The sequence below is a fragment of the Macrobrachium nipponense genome, chromosome 6, assembly GCF_015104395.2.
Source record: "Macrobrachium nipponense isolate FS-2020 chromosome 6, ASM1510439v2, whole genome shotgun sequence".
Taxonomy (NCBI): domain Eukaryota; kingdom Metazoa; phylum Arthropoda; class Malacostraca; order Decapoda; family Palaemonidae; genus Macrobrachium; species Macrobrachium nipponense.
In genome coordinates this window covers 82418866-82443757 of record NC_061108.1, presented here as the reverse complement: position 1 = coordinate 82443757, position 24892 = coordinate 82418866, and the positions used below count along the sequence as shown (strand labels likewise).

Genomic DNA, 24892 nt, shown 5'->3' with positions numbered 1-24892 from the left:
ATGGCACTCTGCATTGAAGTACCTCAGCGCTACTTTGAAATTAAATTGTAAAACAATAGGATTACGTACAGATTTGAGCAATGCCTCATTTTTTAGTTTATTAAAAGCTCCGTTTGACAAAATTTAATGGCTATTAACCATAAATTTCCCTTCAAGTAATGGCAACGTGCACTGTAGGCTTTGAAGTGCACTGATGGCACCAACCCCCTAAGGAGAGCTTTTGGTCCTTCAGCAATTAAGGCAACAGGTAAACATGGGAACAAGAGCGGTTGGATAGCAAAATAAGCATATCCAGAACCGGTGTAGACTAAGGGGTAACACAGTTTGGCCTAGGCTACCCCCTTAGAGTTATGCAGCAACCAGATCTACCTTTACCTAACCCTACCTACTATATGAAGACGTGCCCCTAGTACCCAAAAGCGCCTTGAAAATAAAAATTAGGTAAGTAGCCTACCTAGCCTAGTAGCCTCCTGTACGACACTAAAGTAGAACCAAGAGAAACACTTACAGATACCTACACTAGAGTACGTAGTAGGCTATCCGTTACTTAGGCTACAAAGATTGGACAACGAGATTGAAGAATGCAAGTAGCCATAGAGGCATAGTAAAAGACTACGAAGCAAAAACCGATACCTTAGGTAGTAGGTAGCTAGGTACCTAGAAGTCGAAAAGACTGCAAGCATCCTTCAGTACTAGAAATGCCTAGCTACAGTGCCTCACGTGAACTTAACTGACAGCATTAATGGTTTAAGTGGTCATGCAGAAATAGGCTACCAAGAGGCTTAGCCGTTTCATCGGTTTAAGAAGCACAGGTTACGGTAGTCTTGAATACCGGCAGCCCAAGGTACCTACTAATACCTAGGTCACAATTCAAAGCATGCAAACCAATGTTCTAAGAATGCAAAACAAAAAATAAAAATAACTGTTTCAACTCCGTTCATTTCTCAAATTATTTTGCAATGACAGGAAAGTAAACGCAACGAACCTAAACAAATAAACAACACTTTCTTCGGTTCAACGGAGGACATTTTGGATCTCGATCGTACTTCGGACCTTCTGTGGAATCTGTTCCGTCGTAGTAGAATGAATGGTCGAATGAAGGTCGAAGATTCTCCTATGTAACGGCACATCCGGAACTTTTTCGGTGTTCGTTTCTCTACTATAATTTTCTTTCCCCTCTCTTACCGGATGACAATTAGAAATTCACTTTTCCCTCTTATCCTCAGCCATCAAACAGGTATTCGCCGGATATTTCTTTCTCATATTCCAAACAGTTTTCTCTCTCTTTGCTTTTTGTTTTTACAGATTTACCTGATATATTCATCCAACTATTCTAATCAGAGCAGATGAGCAAAAAGTGTTTCATATTTGCTCCTCCTTCGCTTAACTTCACATCGGTTACCTTCTTAGCGTTTCTATTTTCAAGTAGACGGGGATAGTTTATCACTGAAGGAGCCTAAGGAAGCAACAGTCAACGCGACATTTATCCTTTAACAAATGAAGGAAGGGTAGTCCCTATGATAAGAATTCCACATAAGTGTCTCATCTACAGTACGCTAAGTTCTCTATCCATCTTTTTCTGCCATTCTTCTCCACCACCTAAATAGGCAGAACGGTCATTTGCGTTGTAGCCCATAATATAAAGGGTGTTGGTACCAATCCCTAGGTAATCTTTTCACTCACTTTTTAGCTGTATAGTACTTTATCTCCATCTGCTGCTTTTCTCCTCAGTCCTGTTGTCCAGCTGTCCCGACTCCCTTTTTCCTTGGCTTGGCCGGGTAAATTTCATAAATTAATATACTTTCCTGCATTTTAGATACAAAGACTTCTGCTATGTCACCTACCTGATACTTTCGTGTTCCTCTTGTCAAGCTCAGATCTTCCGAATAGTCCACACATCTACAAAATACTTTACAAGTGCTGATAATTTTTACCCCTTCTATGCCATCACGTCTCATATTTCGTTATTCAGTCATTTTACGTAACCCGTTATGAAGAACTTCAAGTCTTTTTTTTTTCTTTCTGTTTAACAACTACACTTCAACTTAAGTTTTTAACAACTACACTTCAACTTAAATAGAAAACTTGGCTGGACGACTTCTTCAGTCATTCCAGTTTTAGCCTCCGTTGAAGCTTTTCATCATACCATTATTTTCATCTTCTGTTGAAAAATTCACCTCTTTTCTCATTTGACTACCAACCTTACCTTAGGTAGACTTTAGTCTTTTGAATATTACCTAAAGGGTAAATTAAAAGGGCTGAAGATTCTGGGAAAACTTTCATATGAACTTGAAATCAAGCTTTGGCTTCCACTGGTGTCTGAAATGTGCACACACAAACACACACACACGCATGCACACACACACACACACACAAAACAGATACCAGCGGCTGATCTAGAAATCTTTCATGGGGCACTTAGGATTCTATATATATATATATATATATATATATATATATATATATATATATATATATATATATATATATACACTATATATATCATATATATATAAATTTATATACTATGTATTATATTATATATATATATACATATATTATATACATATATAATATATATATATATATATATATATATATATATATATATATATATATATATATATATATATATATATATATATATATATATTATATATACTATAACCTTCATTACACCTCAGTTTTACCTGTAGAAAAGGAGTGTTTCCGAATTCCATCATTAAATGTCTTCAAGCCAATGTGTAAGGATTATAATGATATAAGAATTATGAAGAAAATTGTAATATATAATAAAAAATAATAGTGAGAGGGATATAGGAGGACTGATTGTAGGAAAGAAAAATCAATGGAACGAATGAATTTCTTCCATAAAGTATCAATATCTGAGTAACGATTTTTTTCATATAGAGATTTCCACCATAGGATATGAAAGAGTGATGGTGATAATGATAGTGACGATAATGAAGTCTATATATTCTTTTCCCCCATAAGACTTCTTTTATCGAGGCGTCGTGATCATGATGATGTCATTGCGTGAGCACGTGAGCAACACCTGACTACACGAGGATAAGAGAGAGAGAGAGAGAGAGATTAATATTCTTAATCTTTTGCTTTTTATTTTCATATTGGCAGCCCTACCTATAACTTTTTCTATAGCATTGTCTTTCATTACATTTAAGCTACGAAACTGTATGAAACACAAGATGATAAATGTTGAATACAATGGGATCTCATGTAAGGAACGAAAGAATAATTTTATATTAAGAATTTCGTTGTTATTTCACTATAAATATTTTACCATTAAGTTTAATGAAGAACATAATTCTTATATCATTATAATCCTTAAACCGTTGGCTTGAAGATGTTTAGTGATCACATTCGGAAACACTCCTCTTCTGCAGGTAAAACCGAGATGTAATGAAAGTTATAATTTTTGCATGAGAGGTCGGAGGAACATACATTTTACGTCTGTGAACTCTCCCGAGAGACTGAGAGTTTTCAGCCCTGTCATTGGCTTATTAGCAGCCAATCAGGAGCATCATAAGGGACTGGCCTAAACATCGAATGCACGGTTGATTTTTATAGGAGGTTACATTATAGTAGATATCATACAGTGGATAATTCTGCATTATGCAAAAGTGCTGAAAAACATCATATTCACCTGAAACAGAGAAAGTAATGACAGATAAGGTTACTGCTAATCAGGGGCGTTCCTAGATATTTTGGGGCCCGGGGAGCACAGTCCCATTTGGGGCCCATCTTATGGGGAGGCGAGCAAAGCGAGCCAAAGTAGCTGGGGGGAAATTTGTAAAATATGAGCAATTGTAGGATCATTTTAAAGGCACTTGTAAATGCAAATTTACACTGGATTCAGCTTGTCCTGTCATAGCAGCAATGGTTAAATTTCGTGTTTTGGGACCCCCCTCATTTTGGGGCCCAGGGGGCGATTTCAAAAAGCCGCCCGCGCCCGCAGGGACGCCACTGCCGCTATTCGCTGATAAATACCAGTTGTCAACTTTACTAGTGATTTATATATATATATATATATATATATATATATATATATATATATATATATATATGTGTGTGTGTGTGTGTGTGTGTGTGTGTGTGTGTGTGTGTGTGTGTATAAATTAGTTTCCCTAAGTTTTCAAACGATTAAATAATATGCAATACCAGAGAACTCGTCGCCAAAAGTGCAAGATATAAACGCTCTCATAACAAACGGAGAAGAAGAATTTGCTTTCATGAATGATGTTATCAGTCTATACACATACTGAAACTAGGTTTGACATTTTTTAGCAACGTGAAGAATGATACAAAATATCAACCCTTATTTCCAAGACGCTTTCAGTCAGAAAACACATTCTGGGATGAAATGAACGAGGAGAAATAATGAAAAACATATGCAGTGCCAGTTTTAATGTAAATTGAAATACAGGTACAACGATTTCTCAGTGAAATCTTTATTCCCTGGAGTGCGTTGAATATAAAATAAACCATTTAGTAGTAATATGCATGTAGTCACAGCAATCAAACTTAAAACTCATTCTCGAGTTAAACAAACAAGCATTATCAACTATAAATAACAATCTTACGTGTTAAAGACTTAATTAAGAACAACAACAAAACTGTACAAGGAACACCTCTTTGTTAGTGATGCCTTTGGGACTGATATTCATAAAAATAATGAAGACATTCAAGCGAAATGTATCAGAGAGATGATCCGCTTACAGAAAAAAAAAATACATACACAAAAGCAAGGAACTGTTACCTTCTCTTTAGGAAGACTAAATGCGAGATATAAGGACCTGAAGATCTCCCAAGACTCCCCATTTATAACAATGCTCCGCATAAAAAAGGTTAGATGAAGAATCGGAAATAATAGGGAAAGTCATGCCAAAGTCAAATTAACAATAAAGGATGTCCTTGATTTAGGTAGATATATATCCTTGAGTTCGGTGGTTAAGAAGAGAATCCAGTCCAAATCCATCTGCTGAGGTTCTTCATCTTTCGTCTTTGCTTAGGCCAGGTTCGCTCTAGAAACCTACGAGAAAGAGAGGTAGCTTTGAAAAACTAGAACTGCATTCGATGGAAACCATGTTTCAAGGCTCAAATTTCCATTGTACCACCACCACCGGATGTATCGTGCTTTCAAAATTCACATGTGTATTGGGGTTAAATCCTGAAATTTTTCTGTGGCACGCTCCGTAATTACCGTAAGTAATATCTTAGTTAATATGTTGGTCTATTTATCTCTTGAACAAATAATTGTAGGTCTTACCTCTCTACCATTCAGGTCTTGTACAGGACGGAAGTTGTTGACAATCTCATGACCTTCGCTGTCTTTCAACTCACGGAATTTTGCCAACTACAATAAGAGGTAGAAGTTTTAAGTGCTGTTATTCTAATCATATTATTGTTATTAATTTTTCTAGTCAAGCTCCGTCGTGAGACTAATGATATCTTTAGGAGAAATCTGAAAGCTTCAAAGAAGCTTTTCAGACATCTGACAAAGGGAGCGCTGAGCTGCTGTCGTAAATAAATGGTAATCTTGATTTCCGATGCGCTAATAACAACAGGCAAGAAAAACAAACATTTTCTGAGATGCAAATAACTTATAGTAAGTCAGATGGCCGAAATGAATTAGTTTTTGATGAGAAATAGACAATATTTTTGAAAATGTAATAAAAAGTGTCAGGTTAAAAACCTTCCTTAGCTCTCCTATTTGAAACCTCGGTTACTTATAAGTGCTACTTAACCACATCTATTTTATATGGCAAGTTTGTGTTAGAGTTCGCAAGCAGAGAAATGAGGGGAAATGCTTACAAAATATAAAGCATTATAACTTCAAAGAACTAATAACCTGAATCAAGAAAAAGGTTAAAAGATCGACTAAAATGAAGATACTGCTTTAAATGGACCAATGCTAATGCGTTTTTGTGCAATAAAAAGGAAAGGTTTTCTCTTTTTTTCTGGGATCATTGTTTACACTTCACTTGCGTGTCTATTCGCTGAGTGTGGAATAAATTGAGCTTGTTCCAAAATGTAATTGAACAATAAAAAAAGAAACTATGAATTCTAGTTTCGATATTACCTTGGCGAATTTTTCTCCTAAAAATTATAAACCTAAAGCAAATGCAGTTTTTACTAAATAGTTTGTTTTTATGGTGTTTTTCCGCTGCATGGAACCAGTGGTTATTCAGCAACGGGACCAACGGCTTTACGTGACTTCCGAACCACGTCGAGAGTGAACTTCTATCACCAGAAATACACATCTCTAACCCCTCAGAGGAATGGCCGAGAATCGAACTCGTGGCCACCGAGGTGACAGGCCAAGACCATACCAATCACGCCACTGAGGCGCTTTTTACTTAGTAGTTGTTTATGTGAAATCGTTGTTTGCCTTTTGGAACAGTTTACAGACAATTTTAACCTCATTAAAAAAAAGACTACATGACAAATTATATTTTACTACATCATGATCGGTAAATTTTGCTACGGGATGTGGGAGTACTGTCTATTGTTCGTGATGATGATGGCTTTTTCAAATAAGCTTCAAGCACAAAAACCCTCACTGTATCTCGGTAAAAAGAAAACGTCATGCATCATACGTGCATCACTTTTCTCTCGCACTGAAAAGGGAAGGGAATATTGAAAACAAAATTTCTCATAATAATATTGTAGCGTGTTGTACTGCACAGTAGTCCATTTACTTCAAACTCTGATCAGTTCTGTGTAATCAATGCTAAAAGAAAGTCAACGGAATGCACTTCCATCATACCTGAGCTGATGAGATTGTAACAGCTTCTTCGAATACAGTCCAGGTAACGATTTCATTACAGGTAGGAGTGGTCAGAGAGCCAGAGTACCTGTAGAACTTGCCAACGTTGGCCGGAAGAAGATCACCCAAAGCGAATGCTGCTATGTGGTCGGAAGAACCTGAAAGAAATCGTTCTCGCTTTCAACACTGTCCTTAAAAAAGGCCATTTTCCCCTTCCAATGCTTTCCCGTAGGAAGGGGGGGGGGGGTAGTGCCATCAGTGCACCTGACAAGATCCACGGTAGGCATTACCTAAGGTTCTTTGCAGCGTTACTTTCCTGCAATCGTTTTCACTCCCTTTGCTGCACTCCTGTTCATATTCCATTTCTTCCATTTTACTTTCCACCCTCTCTTAACAATTTTTAAACAGTGCAACTGCGAGGCTTTCCTTCAGTCACAGTTTTAAAACCTGTTTACTCTTAATTCACTATGTGCGCCAAATGACATCATAGGTCCCAGTTCTTGGCCTTTGACCTCAATTTTCTTTCCCATTCCACCCTTCTTCCATTGCGTCTTGATATTCATAACGCACACACATTCTTACAAACCAGGCTATGAAGTTTTGTCAGTCATGATCATGCAGAACATATGGCCCGTTGTGAAAACAAAGTACCAGAGTGGTCAAGAATAAAAGTATATTAGGATACAAATAATTTTTGTGTTCTTCTTACAGACCTTAAATTATAGAATGGATTTATGTCTGCGAGAGATATATTGATACAAACGAGAAACAAATCGCTCTTTAGTGCAGCTGTGTATTACATTACCTGAAGTGTGAACCTTCTCCAGCCCTGAGATGACGCTGCTGAGCTTCGGGTTGTCACTCCCGTCGATTTTGAAGAAAATTCCCAAAACAGCCAAACCATCAGCATGCTTAAGCGCCTCTGCTAAGCTTCCGTACGAGGTTTTGAAGTGCACCAGATGGAGCTCGAGTGGATAACTGTAATTGGTCGTAACAAAAGAGAAATGTATTCTTTTTCTGTCATGACCGTGCTATCTTCATTTTCAGCACACTGCAGAAAAAATATTGAGTGGTAACTCCTACGTCTTGGATGATTGTTTTGGTAAGAATAGAAAAGCTTTGCTAAAACCAGTGGAATAGAGATGATCGGTGAGAGCAAGATTCCGAGTAGAGGGGACCAGGTGCAAGATAGTCTTTACAACATCTTACATTGAACTTGGAAATATATGTATTTTTCTTTTTTTACCTGTCGATAGCAAATTTTGATCGAATATTGGAACAGGTTTCAGTAAGGAACCAAAGAGAGAAGCTAAACAATCTCTTCGTTTCATTATGTGTTTGAAAGGAAAGTGCATTTGTTTTCAGTGTTAATTGCAAAATGTTAATGTTCGTTCGTACTGTTGTTATATCATCGTTGTGCTGACAATATGCGTAGCAGATATCATTGCTTGATAATATTTATTAGGCTTATTACTTTCAAAATTTACAGAAATAGCTCCAAATGTCATCTGTAAGACAAATATATACCAGTTCTACAATTTTTCCGCAACATCCTCACCTTATAGCAAAATAATTTGTCATGCCATTGCATATTAAACTTTGTGGTACATGTTGTATATATGCATAATATACATGTCTAGTTTCATGTTACTGTATTTTAACTTTATGGTACAAGTTGTATATTTGCATAATATACAAGCCTAGCTTGATAAAAACCAGCGCTTGAATTTTGGCTCTAAGACGTTTGAAACTTTACATAATTATATACTGTAATTATGGCCATGTGATCATATATTTAACGCTCAGTCATTTGATGCTTGCTTTTATATATTTCAAAATTTACTCTTTTTTTGAAATGCACTCGTTTTCCCTGATCTGTAAGACTGACACCAGTAAACAATGCTTAGTTAAAATGACTTGGCTGATAAATGACTCTTCCTTTCTCACCTTTTACCATCAACGAGATGTTCTGACCCAACAGTGTCGTTGCTTCCCCAGTGGAAATGGAACTGGGCGAATGTGTAATTGCCAGCCAGGCCTCCTTCCTGAACTGTAGCTGCAGAGGTCATATCTGCTGTCACTTGCGCTGCAAAAGGGGGACAAATAGAGACTCTTCGCTCATCTGTTGTACAGGAAGGATGTCAATTTCCACGACAGAGGTGAGATGATTGATAATATATACGACAAAAGACATGACGTAAGACTATTTATTGGAGGAGGCAAAATGGTATGAATGCTGCACAAAAAGCAAAGAACACGGTTCGGAGTGATGAATATTGTGAAAAAGTTTATATATATATATATATATATATATATATATATATATATATATATATATATATATATATATATATAAAGGTAATGCCACGGAAGAAACTGAACAAAAACGAGAACTGCCTTGTTTTTCCTTTTCCTCTCCGTGGCATTACCTTATTTATACATAGCATCACGTTTTATATATTTCGTGATCAAGTTATTCACACACACATATATATATATTATATATATATATATATATATATATACATATATATATAAATATAATATATATATATGTATATATTATATATATTATATATATATATATCATATATATATATATATATATATTATATATGCAGGATTAATTGGTAGAAATAACTTCATTACCATGGGAGAAGGCAAAATGGTATGAATGCTGCGCAAAAGGTAAAGAAATACGGTTTGGAGAGATGAATAATATGAAAAAGTATATATATATATATATATATATATATATATATATATATATATATAATATATATATATATATTATATATATGTGAGATTAATTTGGTAGAAATAACTTTAATACCACGGAATTAATTTTTAAAAATGAGAGAATCTCTGTTCAAGAGTGAAAGAGATCGCTTCGAAGACAACTGTTCCTGTCTAAGAGGCCTGATGTGCGCCGGCTTACCAGTGTGTCCATTGTTGAGGATCGTCATGTTGCCAGGGACGACATTGTAGTTGGAGAAGGCGAAGGGAGACCAACTGCTGTTAGCAGCTGTAGCCCCAGAAGTGATGATGTCAATGGGCGACTGACTCGTGCCCCCGCACAGCGGGAAGGCACTTGCCCATTCCTCGGGTCCTGAGTGAGAGAGGGCCAATCTGAGTACCTTCGATGACATGATGAAGTCTGTCGTTGTCACCAAACATTTCACGTCAACAAAGATGATAAATGAATTATTATTTTCATGTCACAAAAAGGGGTCTCGTGCGAGATTGACAGCTGTCGCAACGCGCTTTTCGAAGAGTGAATAAATGTCCTAAGTATATTCAGTTATGTCACTGGAAAAAAGTTTAATGTAGTCTCCACTTGTATCAAAATTCGTGAGTCCTTGATTAAGTATCATGCATAATGCAACTTCAGTAGTCATGAATTGTCCAAATAAATTTAATTTCTCTATGTTCTGTCTTTTCATATCAACTAACGAATGTCAACTCTGCCCAGGATGGGTGGCCACTTACCGTTCTTGTCGGTGTAAGACCAGTGAGGTAATGTAAGACCCGCGTAAACCTGTAAAGAAATTATTATAAATACACACAGTATACATAGTATATATATATGTGTGTGTCTGCGTGAGTAAGTGCGGATTCAAGAATTCTTGAAGAAAATCATGCCAGGCATTTGAAAAAGGAAGAAATTGTAATGGCCGATAAAAACATTCCATGAATCTTTAAAGGACGATTACTGAAGCCATTGAAATGCACTTAGACATTCCAAATCTTTATCACGTCAGGATATTATCAGAAGTGTTATGTAAATAATTTATTTTGCGCATTTCAAAGTCTTACCGTTCTACCATTGAGAGGCTGCACAGGGCGGTAATTGTCAAGAATATGGTGTCCTTTATCATCGTAAAGTTGCCGGAATTTGACCATCTGAAAAAATAGAAGTCGAAAAAATAATGCTTTGATTATGTCTACATATGATGCGACTCATATTTTGATCATTTCTATGTAAAATTTATACAAAACCAGGATGGATTTGAAGACGATGCCGCGTGAGAGACAGACTGCCACGCCCATTTTCTTTGCTTCACAGAGGTCACATTTTAGTATTTCTCACCTGAGCGGCGGAGACAGTGATTGGCTGCTTGAAAACGGTCCAGGTGACGATCTCGTTGCAGGTAGGGGTCGTGAGAGATCCCTTGTAGCGGTAGAATCCTTCGGTGGAGAATGGCAGCAGGTTTGCTAGAGCAGTGGGAGTGATGCTGTGTTCCGTGCCTGGAGGGAGAGTAGAAAGTTATGTTTCCTGATTTAAAAGGTAACTAATTTCCGAGACTTTTGCATTCTTTTTATAATGAAAACCATGTTAAAACCCGAGCATTCTTACACACACATGCACACACCCATATATATATATATATATATATATATATATATATATATATATATATATAGATATATATATATTTATATAATATATATTATAATATATATATATATATATTATAGTTTCATCGAGCTACAAATGTCCTTTAATATCCAATTTTCTCTACCTCGGAATTTATGTTTCAATATATGTTAACCAAAGGGTAATTTTTTTAGTTGATAATAATTTTCGTCCTCTCGGGAGACGAAATTATTCCTCAACGGAAAAAGATTCGCTCGTGAGACGAAATTATTACAACGGAAAAAATTTCCCTCCGGTTAACATATATGAAAATATACTAATTCCGAGGTAGAACGAATTGGATATCAAAGGACATTTGTAGCTCGATGAATGTATATGAATCACGGTGATGTGATAAAAATGCATATATATATATCTATAATATATATATATATATATATATATAACATATATATATATCTATCTATATCTATATATATATATATATATATATATATATATATATATATAAAAATATATATATATATAATATATATGTGTGTGTGTATTACAGTATGTGTCCGTAGCAAATAACTTTTTTCGCATAGGCTATTTATGGAAACATAAAGGCATTTCTAAGTTTCCTCATTATTGGCTTGCTTTCTGATAATTAGATTATTTTTGTTCTTGACAAATCTGATACTCTCTACACACAATATTCGTCTGTTCCGTTCTATCGTTATCATATAATAATACGAAACTAAAAATTGTTTTTAATCGATTGTAAAGTAGCTTTGACGGATACATAAGCTTTCTATTTCAGATGTGTGCTGCGAATGAAGTCTTACCAGCTGTTTGGATCGAGCTAAGTCCATCAAGTACTGGAGTCAGGTTAGGATTGTCTGTAGGTGCGATTTGCATGAAGACTCCCAACACTGCGAGGCCATCGCTGTGCTTTATGGCTTCGGCTGCACTTCCGTATTCAGTCTTGTAGTGCACCAAATGGAGTTCACAGGGATAACTGCAATTCGAAGAAACACGGAGGTAAGCAATGAAAAATTTTGGCTAAATTACAGAGACTTTCAAACTATCACTGAAAATAATAACTGAAAAGGATTTCAATTAAGGAAGAAGTCATAGACTTAACACCGTGTAGCACTCGGAACGCAGAACTTGAAAGGCTGAGACGCTATTAATTTAATTTTTTTCTATATTAAGGGGTGACAGCACTGCAATACAATATTTCATAAACACATCGACTACTTATCGCAAACACGTCACAGATAGACAGAATGCAAGTGAACGATTTTTTGGTAGTTCTAAACGAGTGCTTCATACTATTGTTCATCCAGCATGTGCCAAAACTTTGTTCTTCACTTTTGGTCTTTGCGTTGTTTTCAACATCTTTTATACATGTGGTGAGTTATCTACAGTTGTTTATGTCATGTTTTGCTCTGTTGCAGACGCATCCTTAGCCACCCAAGTGCTGGCAAGGAGCCTTGCTCCTAGAGCATCTCATAAAGATATGATAGAAAGGAACCTTGCTCCTAGAGCATCTCATAAAGATATGACTAGGACCTTGCTCCAGGAGCCTTGCCCTCTAGAGCCTCTCATAAAAGATATGATTAGAAAGGACCTTGCTTCCTAGAGCATCTCATAAAGATATGATTAGAAAGGACCCTTTGCTCCTAGAACATCTCGTAGAGATATGATTAGAAAGGAGCCTTGCTCCTAGAGCATTCTCATAAAGATATTGATTAGAAAGGAGCCTTGCTCTAGAGCATCTCATAAAGATATGATTAGAAAGGACCCTTGCTCCTAGAGCATCTCATAAAGATATGATTAGAAAGGACCCTTGCTCCTAGAGCATCTCATAAAGATATGATTAGAAAGGACCCTTGCTCCTAGAGGATCTCATAAAGATATGAGTAGAAAGGAGCCTTGCTTCTAGAGCATCTCATAAAGATATGATTAGAAAGGACCCTTGCTCCTAGAACATCTCATAAAGATATGATTAGAAAGGAGCATTGATTCTAGAGCATCTCATAAAGATATGATTAGAGAGGAACTTTCATTTTTGGCCCACAAGAGCATTTATTGTTGACGCCGCTGATTACCTGTTTCCATTGACAAGATGTTCAGAGCCTTTGGTATTATCACTTCCCCAGTGGAAGTGGTACTGTAGGAAAGTGTATTCTCCTGGCAAATCAGCTCCCATAATCCTGGCAGGAGAGGCCATTACAGCAGACACTTGGGCTGAGGGTGAAAAAAGAATTATAATTGACTGAGGCACTAAATCAAGGGTGTTTAACTGTCAAAAGTCCTTATTTTTAGGGCAATAATTTGTTCTTGAAGTTTGCTCAGTTTTAAGCATTACAAGGAACTGACCATAAGGAAAATCAAGGTAAACTGGTCTGAAAAAAATCACATCAGATACTCTACTTTTTAGCTCTACTATATAAGCCAGGCAACATTTGCTAAAAAAGGGAGGCAAAGAATGTGGGGAATGTAAAAGAAAAGAAAAAAAACCAAGATCGTTGTTCATCAATAAATGAGGGCATTCAAAATATTCTGTTTTCTTAACAATTTCCTGTTCCAAGTACCTGTGTGACCATTATTTAAAATAGTCATGCTAGTAGGAACGACTTGGTAATTGATGAAGGTGAAAGGAGTCCAGATGAAGGTTCCAACGGCAGATCCAGTAACTATATCAATTGGAGATTGAGAACTGCTTCCACAGAGTGGGTAATGGTCTTTCCAATATGATGGTCCTGTGGAAGAGAGATAATAGTAATTAGCCTCGCTTCGTAAAACGTTTTGCACTACAGTTAGCAAATTAGAAATACCGTAAATATGTTTACAAAAGGGCGGAAGTATGACAACTATCTCTACTCTGCTTCATATAACTCCTGGTTCCTAGATATGATTATGTCTAACGAACAATTCAAGAACTGCCCCACCAACCACGCTGTAAGTTAAGTATATCTTAGTTTAACTAGACCACTGAGTTGATTAATAGCTCTCCTAGTGCTGCCCAGAAGATATTATTACGTGGCTAGCAACCAATTGGTTACCTAGCAACGGGACCTACGGCTTATTGTGGGATCCGAACCACATTATATCGAGAAATTAAATTCTGATCACCAGAAGCAAATTTCTCTGACTCACCGTTGGCAGAACGAAGAATCGAACTTCGGACTACCGAATCGGTAAGCGAGTACGTAACCCACTCATCCAACGAGGAACTAGATTAAGCTGTATAATGCAATAAACTTGCATTTGCAAATTAACTAACTGTTCATTGGGAGATTGTACACATTCTTTGAACTGAACGAAGGAAAAGAGACAAAGGAAAGGATTACTTTATGACTGATGTTAAATGAATGGCACTCAGGAATATCATTCTTCAAAGAGTTTCAGTCTAGTCAAACTTAGTGGCATAGGGGCAAATATGACTCGGAATGTATAAATATGGCACCGTTCCTTCTATCATGAACAGTCTTAGAAAAAGTGACTGATTATGAGGCATCCGCCAGTGCCCTTAGGAACGTCGATTGATACAGGAGGCTTCCCAAAGGAAACGAAAAAGGAACAAAGAAAAGCGGGCCTGACCATCACATGACTTGGGTCAACTTACAGACCTTTTACATAAGGTTAGTTTTGGTTGGGTTCGTAAAGCTTCATTTGAACAATGGGAAATTGATAGGTTGCTTCTTTCTGCTAGAAACAAAGGAGAGCAATATTCATTCATTTGCGCATGAATTTCTCATCACAGCACCAAAAATGATAATTTCGAGCGATAGTTCTTAAAGGAAAAATAACATTTAGGCCAAAATACCATAGTTTTCTTAAATGAAAAAGTCACTTTATATTGAGCTGCATGCGTACTGTTCCATAACACATATAAGGATCTTAACTAACCACTTATATCGTTGCCTCCAATATCAGTCTAGATTTGGTTAAGGGTGCATGCTTCCTTAGAAAATTTGAATATACCATTACTACTTAGAAATAATTACAAAATAAAAAGACAATAATGAGTCACAAACAATTAAGTCCACCAGCCATGAAAACCTGAAATACTTTCAGGAACACACACTGTATACAAATAGCACATATGCACGCCATTTTATTGCCAGCTGAAGCCAAGGGAAATATTAAAAAATAAAGGGTGTGGGGGGGGGGGGGGCGTGAAGAGTGCCGCGCACTTTTGTATATTTTGAACATTTTCGGGGCAGATCTTTTTGCCGTGAAAATGTGGAAAATACACGAAAGTACTTAGTGCATTGTTATATTTCTTTTTGCAATATTTCCTGCTGTTTCAGCTGCATAACACTAGAAAATCAATATACTTCTTACCAGATGTTCCTTCATAACCCCAGTGGAATGCTCCATCTACCACTCCATCAGAGATCTGCAAAGCCAAGGAAATATAAACTGCAGTTATAAAGATGCGGAGGCATAGGACTGAACAGTTCCTAATAAAGCGATTAACTGAAGCACTGGACGCCAGGCTCCACAGATCTGACAGAGAATGAACCTGAATGCCAGACATATCGGGAACAGGAAGAGCCAGAGGGCTTGAGCAAGAGAGGAGATACTATATATAATGTATATGGTGACCAAGGTTACCAGGGATGTTTAACACTACAGGAACTAACTCGAATACACAAATGACCAATTAATTATTGGAATAGGAAGACGATGCTGTTGACTAACGCTTACTGACAGATGGGAAAAATGATAAATGTTCATTATCACGTCCTTTAAGTTTTTATGATGAAAAAGAAATGAATTGGAAAGATCTCCTCTCTAAACTGGCTATTCTTCCTCAAGTTCTTTCGCCTTTGTCATGCATTATCATACTATCTTCTCCGTAGACTAATAAACAATTTTATCATAATTTTTGAAAATATTATTTTTTTTAACAGCGTAATCAATATCACATTTTCATAAATTTTTTCGCGATCTAATGTAACACTTGTGTAAAAGTTAAACTATTCAAACGAAACTGCTCTCTCTCTCTTGTTAGCGTGAGTTATCATTGTAGAAGCTTAATTTAATAGAATTAGACCATAACTCGAAAATGAAACTAAATTATCACGGTGGATGCGCACAAACAATGATTGTCAGACTGACTGGTAATTAATGTACGACAGTTGATATTTTCTGATAGGTTTCAAGTAACTATATGACTCCCTGATTAGACCTACGTACGGTGATATTTATAAAATAAAGAGCAATAACTACGTTAAATGATTTAGACCAGTCAGCATAAGGCTAGGAAAAACTCTTTGAATACTTTTAAACTGAGTCAATTAGACTTATGTTATCTGAACCTCTTATCCATGTCTAAATCAGCATCTAGATTCAGAATGTTTATCAGAAGTCATGGCTTATTCTGGGGCATATTACATTTGCGCGCATTCAGGGATTAACCCTATATATTGCATACTTTTTATTTTTTGAGCAGAAAAATTATTTCATGCGCGCAAATGTAATGCACCGCTTATTCTGATACTCACCGAACGTCCGTGAATTGGCTGCACAGGACGGTAGTTATCAACGATGGGATTGCCATGTGAGTCTAGCAGCTTCCGGAAGGCCCTCAGCTGTAAGGGGCAAAGGGATGAGAATGCGTATTTCGAATATGAACGAATGAATAAAAATAATCATCCCTAAGGTTAAATACTGTCATGGTGGCTTATAATCACTGAGTAGCACCAAGTTGAATTCTGCTGTTACAAAATAATTATGTAAAAAAAATTAATGAGACAAGTTCATAAATGAAGGAAAATCTGACTGGCATTAAAAACCACGGTAGCTTTTAGGAAGTGTGACAGACTATGTCATTTCGTCAGGTTTTTTTTCAATAGTAGAGACAAGTTTTGCTCCTTTCCGTACTTTTAAGACGTCCCTCGTTTCATTTTATGTTTGTTTTGTGAGTGCAACCCCACGTTACCTATTCTCGTAGCATATAATTGACTTGGCAGAGAGAAGAGTTTTAAAGGGATACTTAAATACAAAGTAAAGGGATACCTAAATACAAAGAACGTTAGCTTTTGCAAATTATCTACGTTGTTTATGAATGAAATAGCAAAGACAAAAAAGAAAAATCTAACACGCATATGCATACAATACCTACAAACAATTTTATTTCACTTTATGTTGGACGTAATGATTAATGGCGTATGCTGTCAGAGAGATAGATGTTTGTATGTATGCTGATTTTGAGATATAAACAAATAAATTTCTTCTAGAGATCAAATTGGTTATTCCCTTTAACTTGCAAATAAAAAAAAATGTGAGTTTGAGTCATAAGAATTTCGAAAAGTTGTGGGCACACACACAAACACCAAATTTAGGGAGAACCTATATTAGCTCTCAACAAGTATGTCACTTCATGTTACTTTCGTGTTGATTAAGAAATCACAGTTTTGCTCGCAACTCTAAGCAGGCTGCTGCTGCTGCTGCAAACTGTGTCGTTTTCTAGTGTCAGTTTATAGGTCAGAGTCTGATCTTAGCTGCAACTTAAATGTGGAATAGTTTGCCTGATGCAGTTGTGAAATCGTCAGATCTCCGAAAGTTTAAGCGCAAATTCATTCCTGCTCTTTGCTTTCGCCTCCTGAATTCAGGTATATCCATTTTTTCATATTCCCGCGTAGTTATCAATTCATCGCATTTTTCTATAACTTGCCTCTCTCTGCATTTTTCTTTAATTTTCCTCTCTCTACTATAATTCCTAGTTAGACGAGTGGTTTTCGCGCTCGGCTACCAATCCGGTAGTCCAAAGTCCGATTCTCGGCTCAGCCCACGTGGAATCAAAGGATTATTTCTTGTGATAGAAATTCATTTCTCGATATAATGTGGTTCGGATCCCACAATAAGCTGTAGGTCCCGTTGCTAGGTGACCAATTGGCTTGTAGCCTCGTAAAAATATCTAATCCTTCGGGCCAGCCCAAGGAGAGCTGTTCATCAGCTCATAGGTCTGGTTAAACTAAGATATACTTAGTTTTTGCCTCTCTCTGCAGGCTGATTTCCCTAAGACACCTTCTCGGATTTTATAGTTTGTTAACTCTGTCCGAAAAGATTTTCAGCTGAAGATTTACAATTAGAACGAAAGGAATTTTTTTTACTACGTACCGAAATAAAACTTTACCTGAGCAATAGATATCTTAATCGCGTGTTTGAAGACGGTCCACGTAACGATCTCGTTACAAGTCGGAGTCGTTAGACTTCCAGAGTAACGGTAAAAGGCATCAAGGTTGATTGGAAGAAGGTCCTGAAGCTTGAACGGTGTGATGTTCGTCTGGGCATCTGCAAGGGAGCGAATAAAGAAATAAATGAATGAATGAATAAATGAATAATTATATGATATATATATATATATAGTATGTATACAGTATATATTATACATATATATGTATATATATTAAGTATATATATAGCCGTTTATATATAAATATATAATATATATATATATATATATATATATATATATATATATATATATATATATAGTAGTATACATTATATGTTATGCATATATATGTATATATAATATATAGTATATATCATATCCGTGTATATATATATAATATATATATATATATATATATATATATATATATATATATATATATATATATACATATATTTTTTTTCACGTACATGGAAATAACTTTTAATTTGGAATAAGTTTAATACTTCCATCAGGATGAAAATATAAGTAACAGAAAACCGCTAACAGTGCAGGTAGCTTGTTGAATCAGCTACTCCAGAAAGAATTCGACATAAGAGAGTCAAGAAAATCCCGGTAGGCTAGCGCGCAGAAAACAATATTGTAATGTTTATAGCCGAGATTTGGCACTTGATAAAAAAATGAGAATTATAACTAACCTTTATCTTTAATATTAGCGAGTCCATCAATAATAGGGGTGAGCCTGGTGTTCTCTGATCCCATTTCCAGGAAGATACCCAACACAGCCAAACCGTCGCTGTGAGTCAAGGCTTCGGCTGCGCTGCCATACTTGCTGTTGTAGTGGACCAGGTGGAGCTCAGCTGGGTACCTGCCACGGAGGGAACACTTGCGAATTACTTTCTTATGCAGAAAAACTGTCATTACTGTGCTCATTTTCACAAACGAGTACATTAATTACTGTTTTTGAGTAGCCAGTGTGAATTTTTAAGTAATAATACAGTTATTATGGTGTTTTAAAAATTATTAAAAGCCTAGTGTTCAGTAACAGATATTTATTGATGAAAACTTAAGGATGTAAATGTAAAAGTTAATTTCCTGATAACTACTCAAATATGCAATGTTCTGTTTATAAAAGTAGGAGGTTCTGGAAAGAAGAAAAATGACCATTGTCAAATTATGTAAATACTATGAAATAATTGTAAATCTGCATCAATGTATTTTTCTAATAAAAGAAAAAAAAAAACAATAAAAATACAGCAAATGGTTCTGGAGCACTTTCTTTTTAATCTAATGATTTTTATAATCTCCCATCCCATAGCTGCAACCCCTTTTATTCTTGTTACTCTACTTCCGTTCATATTCTATTTCTTCCACCTTCTCCAAACACTTTTTTTTTTATAGTGCAACTGCAATGTTTTTCTCCCGGTACACCTCCCAAACTTTTTCACTCTCAGTTTCCCTTCAAGCAGTGAATGACCTCATAGGTTCCAGCGCTGCTTGGCCTTTGGTCTTAAGTTTATATTCCATGCCCACAATCTTACATCCTTTAAAAGGTAGGCCTAACGCTTCCCATTGCCGTTAAGCTACACAATTCTTCTATATCCTTCAATATCCTGTTTTTCTCTGCCCTTGATCCGAGAGGGAAATTTGGCAGTTCGTCCCATTTGCCTTTGTAATACAAAATATAGTATAAGAAGCAGCTATAATCTGTGTTCGGTATCTGTCAATATCTACTTGAATTTTATCACAGCACGTTTGTAAGCAACCCTTCCCTCTGTTGCCAAGCGTTAGAGTCCCCTTCTGAAATTTGTTTTCTCTGACTGTTAAACTCGTTTTTATCCCTTTTTAACTTCGATTTTTTTCGGGTCGGTGCCAGATACAAAGACAGGGTTTTCCATCGCATCGGCTTCTGCAGTAAAATGCGAACAAAAAGATAAACAACTGGCTTACATTTGGCCATCAATAGTGTGTTCGGATCCCCGGCTGTCTTCGCCTCCCCAGTGGAGATGGAACTGGAGGAAAGTGTACTCGTCAGAGAGGCCGCCATCTTTTATGGTTGCTGGTGTTGCCATCTCGGCTGTCACTTGTGCTGTGGGAAAAGAAAGTAGTGTTATTAATTTTGAGATGAAAGGATGAAGATTAGAAGATTAAGCTTCCCGGTAATGACAAACAAAAGCGGTTGAAAAGATTTCACTTCCAGTGTGACTAGACATTTCCCCTCATACTCATAACCAAATGCAAGAATATTCATAAAAATGGCAAATTAAATCACGTCTTTTTATTTTATACAAAAAGGAAACTAAATACACGAAGACATTCTTACCATTAGTAATTGTTTCCATTAATTAAGCATAGCTACTACGATTGTTAAAATGAATTTAGATTGTGCCGTCACTGGCTCTTACTTTTAGAGAGTGACCCACAAGAAGATACTGAAAGGGAATTCTACCTGAGTGTCCGTTGTTGATGAGGGTCATTTTAGTAGGCAGGCTGTCGTAGTGACTGAAGGTGAATGGATGGGATGTGCCACTGGCCACTAAATGAGTGTCAATATTGACGGGGGATTGTGACGATCCTCCGCACACTGGATAATGATGTGCCCACTTCTTAGGTCCTGATGAGTGAAGAAGAAGAAAAAAAGTGACTGTCACGAAGTGACTAGAAAGTGCAACTGTATACAACTCATAGCTGATAAGAATGAAATACACAATACTCTTTACATTACATAAATCGATCAACACGCGCACATACTCAGATAGACGTATAGACGGATCAAAAGACGCTGAATGTGACATGATCATGCGGTCTAGGCAAATTTATGTTAACCGGCTGAGGTGTTTCTGCATATGAAGCCTATGGTGATAGGTATGAATATCCTATGATAAAAAATTTGAATCTAAACCTTTAAAAAAAAATACTATGGGTGGCAATTTATGACAAAGTATATTTCTATATATATATATATATATATATATATAAATATACATATATATATATATATGTGTGTGTGTGTGTGTGTGTGTGTGTGTGTGTGTGTGTGCATACATACACACTGCAAAATAAGGTAACTTTTGTCACTCTCGAAGAAATTGTTCAACATTTTCATTAGGATTCATATGAGTAGATATTTTGTTACTTATTTGTTGTCTTAGTTTTCTTTTATAATAAGATTATTATAAGAGTTCCCCTTCCTTGTACTCGAATTAAACAACGGCTGGTCTTTACGAGCAAAAGATTGATATTTCTTTTGCCCTGGCCTCTGTTATTCCCGATGTTATTTTTAGTCAGTGATCTAACTTTGGGTCATTCACCCTTGTCGGTCGATAGTTCGTTCAGTACAGTTAATCACTTCTATTTTTGTGTGTGATTTTCATTCCCCTATTCCTACTGCATTCGTAATCCTGTCTTCACAACGTCCATTTCCCTTACGAGATGTCTTTTTGTTTCTTATGATGGTCAGTATGCTTATTAATGATCTATAATATTCTGTTTGCCTTTAATAACCAGAAATCATACTTTGTATGTATTCCCATCTGCCGTTCGTTCAACACTGGGCCTAAGGGTCCCTGCAGAGGGGCAAATTTAACTGCCATCTTTGTCTTTCTTGTTGGAATAGTAGTCCGTGAACTATTCTTTCGCAAATTTGCAATAAGATGTGAATAACTGTGATTTTGTACGTACTTTGATTTATTTCTAATCTTCGTGCCTATGTCCATCTCTAAGTTTTCCCGCATTTCAGCATATAGGCCTATTTCGTGTGGTTGGTTCATGAAATTCAAACTGTCAAGCCAAGCACTGAGGCATTTTCACCATTCAGCGCTCAAGACAGAGAAAAGTGGGAGTTGAATTGGTCGGACAGCTAGATATAGGAAGCCCTAATATAAAGATGAAATTTAAGGATCTAAAACTGGAACTGCAAGAAAACCCCACATCTGCAGTAAAAAATAAGGAGGTTGGACAGCATGAATTAATAAAAAAAAAAGAAGCGGAAATGTAGCTACAGTGAAAGGCTAATATGTGAGTGGTGCTAGATGGTAAAGGGAAGCTGAAAACACCCTTTACGAATCCCTACAGTGCGCCACGTAAGGTGCCCTTTGAACTTTCTACAGGCAGCTAGCTACTGGATGCAGTTTTGTAGTTTATTTTCTTCTTAACAGCTCTTCATTTACTGCCATACACTGCGAATTTTATTTACTCAGTTTTGCATCTTTATTTTCGGGGTTATTTTTCATGTCATCGGTGTCACTGTCATCGTATTTCCGTGCTATGGTGACTTTGGTCTAATTTGTGCCATACCATAAATATAAGTAGTAAACCTGCTGACTTCTCTGGGCTCCAGAGAGAGCCTCTTTGTTTCTCTAATGAGAATAGGGAACCAAATGGCTCTCATTCCTAAACAATCCTAACGCTTTCAGACACAAACACATATTCACTTTATACCTTCCATCACGGTTCAATGTTTTGTTCCTGACTGCGCTCGCCAATGGGAAAAACTGAACTGCAGCTCTTTCCGATTTGCAGCCCAAGATAAAGAGAAGAGAAGATTGGAGAGCGCACTGGAGGTAATAAAGATCCTACGACACCACGTTTCGGTGGTTTTCATTTTTTAATTGGTAAGAGAGCTGGTAGCCCCATTCTTTTGTAAAAGATATGCTAATTAGATCTTCCTCGTTTAAGATGTGAAGGAATGTAAGAAAAGACAGAAAACATTTGTTGATCATTACCAAATATGAGATGGTTTGAGGAACCTAATGGTAAGCCTAGTCCAAGTGAGCCAACTCCAAAGCGGAAAATAACGCGGTAAGTCAAAAGAAATACGAGGGTCAATTAAAAAATAAAGTATGTAGAGAAACAACAAATGGAATCTAGTAGATAAGGGTTAAAATGATTAGAAGAAGATAAAATAACAAATAACATAAATATCATTAATTCAATCAAAATGGTCATAAAAGGATCAATTGAGTCTGCTCAACAGAAGAGGCGTTGTCACCCGATTTGAATGTCTGAAGGCTAGGTTAAATATAATTAAAATAAAGCTACACAGACGTTTGAAGAATGTTTAAACTAGTTCCTCATACTCCTCACCCAAAAAACGAGCTACCCAGGAGTGAAGCAAAACTATAATTAGGTAACCTCAAAATACACAGCCATGTTTCAAAAATACTTTGCATTTATAAAGAGGACTTAAGCTTTTAGATTTTCCTTGTCATAACAACCCTCTGAAAGGCAGACTCATCAATCCATTGTCTAACTTTGATTTTCATAAGTCAAACTAGGCTACGTTATTCTACTAGATTTGCTCAGTTCACTACAAAGGTATTTGCACTCAGTTTACTCTAAAATGTGATCTTAGTGCATGTGTGAAGTAAACAACAACAAAGAAAGTGAAACGGTAGAGTAATTTATATTAATTTTGTAAACTTCTTCCTTCGTGATAGACTTTGTTTTCCCTGCTGTTATCCCAATAGAATGAAAATATGCTTACACATGGTATGAATTATAGTAATTGTAGCTAAGTTGTGTGTATTTTTTGTCATCGGTTAAGAAAATCTAGTAGGCTAATGGCCGGGAAAGCAACCACTCTGCTCATGTTTTGGACGAAGCTTGTATTCAGACCTAGCGTCACCGTCACTATGGTAATGTGGCGCTTCGCTACCTTATTTTTAATCCAGCTCAATCCCCACCTTCCAAAGGCAGAGCCCCTGGAGTGGGAAAGATCTATGATGGTGCGAGGAGTTTAGTTTATCGTACGACATGACCAGGCTTGTTCTTAAAAAGTAATTTTGCTCCTTGGTAAGAGGTGCCTTGATACTCTCCAAACGCTCCAAAGCACCCCAAGGAAATCCAATATCCCCAAAACAGATCTTTGAAAACCTAAGAACTTGAGGTTATAGTTTCAGAATAAGTAATGAGCCGAGAATAAGAAATAAAAATGACCATTCTTTATAGAACAGGAGTAAGTAATCAGTAATATATCTAGAACAGCTACATCAAATTTAAAACCTCCGATGAAAAATTGCTAGCATTGAATCGGTTCTGATTCTTAATAGTAATTGCAAAGCAAGATTTGTCGCCCCGAAAGTTATATATATATATATATATATATATATATATATATATATATATATATGTATATTTATATATATATATATATATATATATATATATATATATATATATATATATATATATATATATATATATATACATAATGTGTGTGTGTGCAGGCATAATGTTACTTACCGCAGTCCCCTTCGTAGCACCAGTGGAATTCTACGTGTCCCTTTTGAACCTGCGAACACGATCCAAAATTAATCAAGATTGTAAAATTATTTGCAGTGTTCTGGGAACAGTTTCAGCGATGAGCGCATATAACGCTCAAAGATAGTTAAACTATTCGTTTTAATTGCTTATGAAACGCCTTAAGGCACTGCCATAGTGGCACATTTCCTGGCATATTTATGCATTTTGTCACCATAGTTTGGAGACAAAACTGAGGCCGTGCGTGTTCACCAAAGGTAGGAGGCTTTGCTAACGTGGGACGAAA

At 36.4% G+C, this 24892-nt stretch overlaps 2 protein-coding genes across 3 annotated transcripts in view; both read right to left on the bottom strand.

The window, feature by feature from the left end:
- Positions 1–1914, bottom strand: part of LOC135216399 (low molecular weight phosphotyrosine protein phosphatase-like) — a 119186-nt gene extending 117272 nt beyond the window's left edge. The window contains exon 1 of one of the 2 annotated variants that reach the window (XM_064251689.1): positions 1845–1914. In XM_064251689.1, coding sequence (XP_064107759.1) covers positions 1845–1899 — 55 coding nt within the window. In that variant the 5' untranslated portion in view covers positions 1900–1914. Of the gene's footprint in view, positions 1–985; positions 1143–1844 lie in introns of those variants that run through there. The other variant, XM_064251688.1, reaches the window with a different exon arrangement.
- Positions 1915–4410: 2496 nt separating this feature from the next.
- Positions 4411–24892, bottom strand: part of LOC135216846 (uncharacterized) — a 42396-nt gene continuing 21914 nt past the window's right edge. Inside the window, exons 19-37 of the mRNA XM_064252355.1 lie at positions 24589–24637; positions 20795–20959; positions 20296–20434; positions 19044–19213; positions 18304–18461; positions 16670–16756; positions 15504–15558; positions 13748–13915; positions 13262–13400; positions 11993–12165; positions 10878–11035; positions 10604–10690; positions 10277–10325; positions 9726–9896; positions 8735–8873; positions 7593–7765; positions 6788–6945; positions 5288–5374; positions 4411–5050 (exon numbers count right to left, since the gene is read on the bottom strand). Coding sequence (XP_064108425.1) covers positions 5027–5050; positions 5288–5374; positions 6788–6945; positions 7593–7765; positions 8735–8873; positions 9726–9896; positions 10277–10325; positions 10604–10690; positions 10878–11035; positions 11993–12165; positions 13262–13400; positions 13748–13915; positions 15504–15558; positions 16670–16756; positions 18304–18461; positions 19044–19213; positions 20296–20434; positions 20795–20959; positions 24589–24637 — 2349 coding nt within the window. The 3' untranslated portion in view covers positions 4411–5026. The remainder of the gene's footprint in view (positions 5051–5287; positions 5375–6787; positions 6946–7592; positions 7766–8734; positions 8874–9725; positions 9897–10276; positions 10326–10603; positions 10691–10877; positions 11036–11992; positions 12166–13261; positions 13401–13747; positions 13916–15503; positions 15559–16669; positions 16757–18303; positions 18462–19043; positions 19214–20295; positions 20435–20794; positions 20960–24588; positions 24638–24892) is intronic.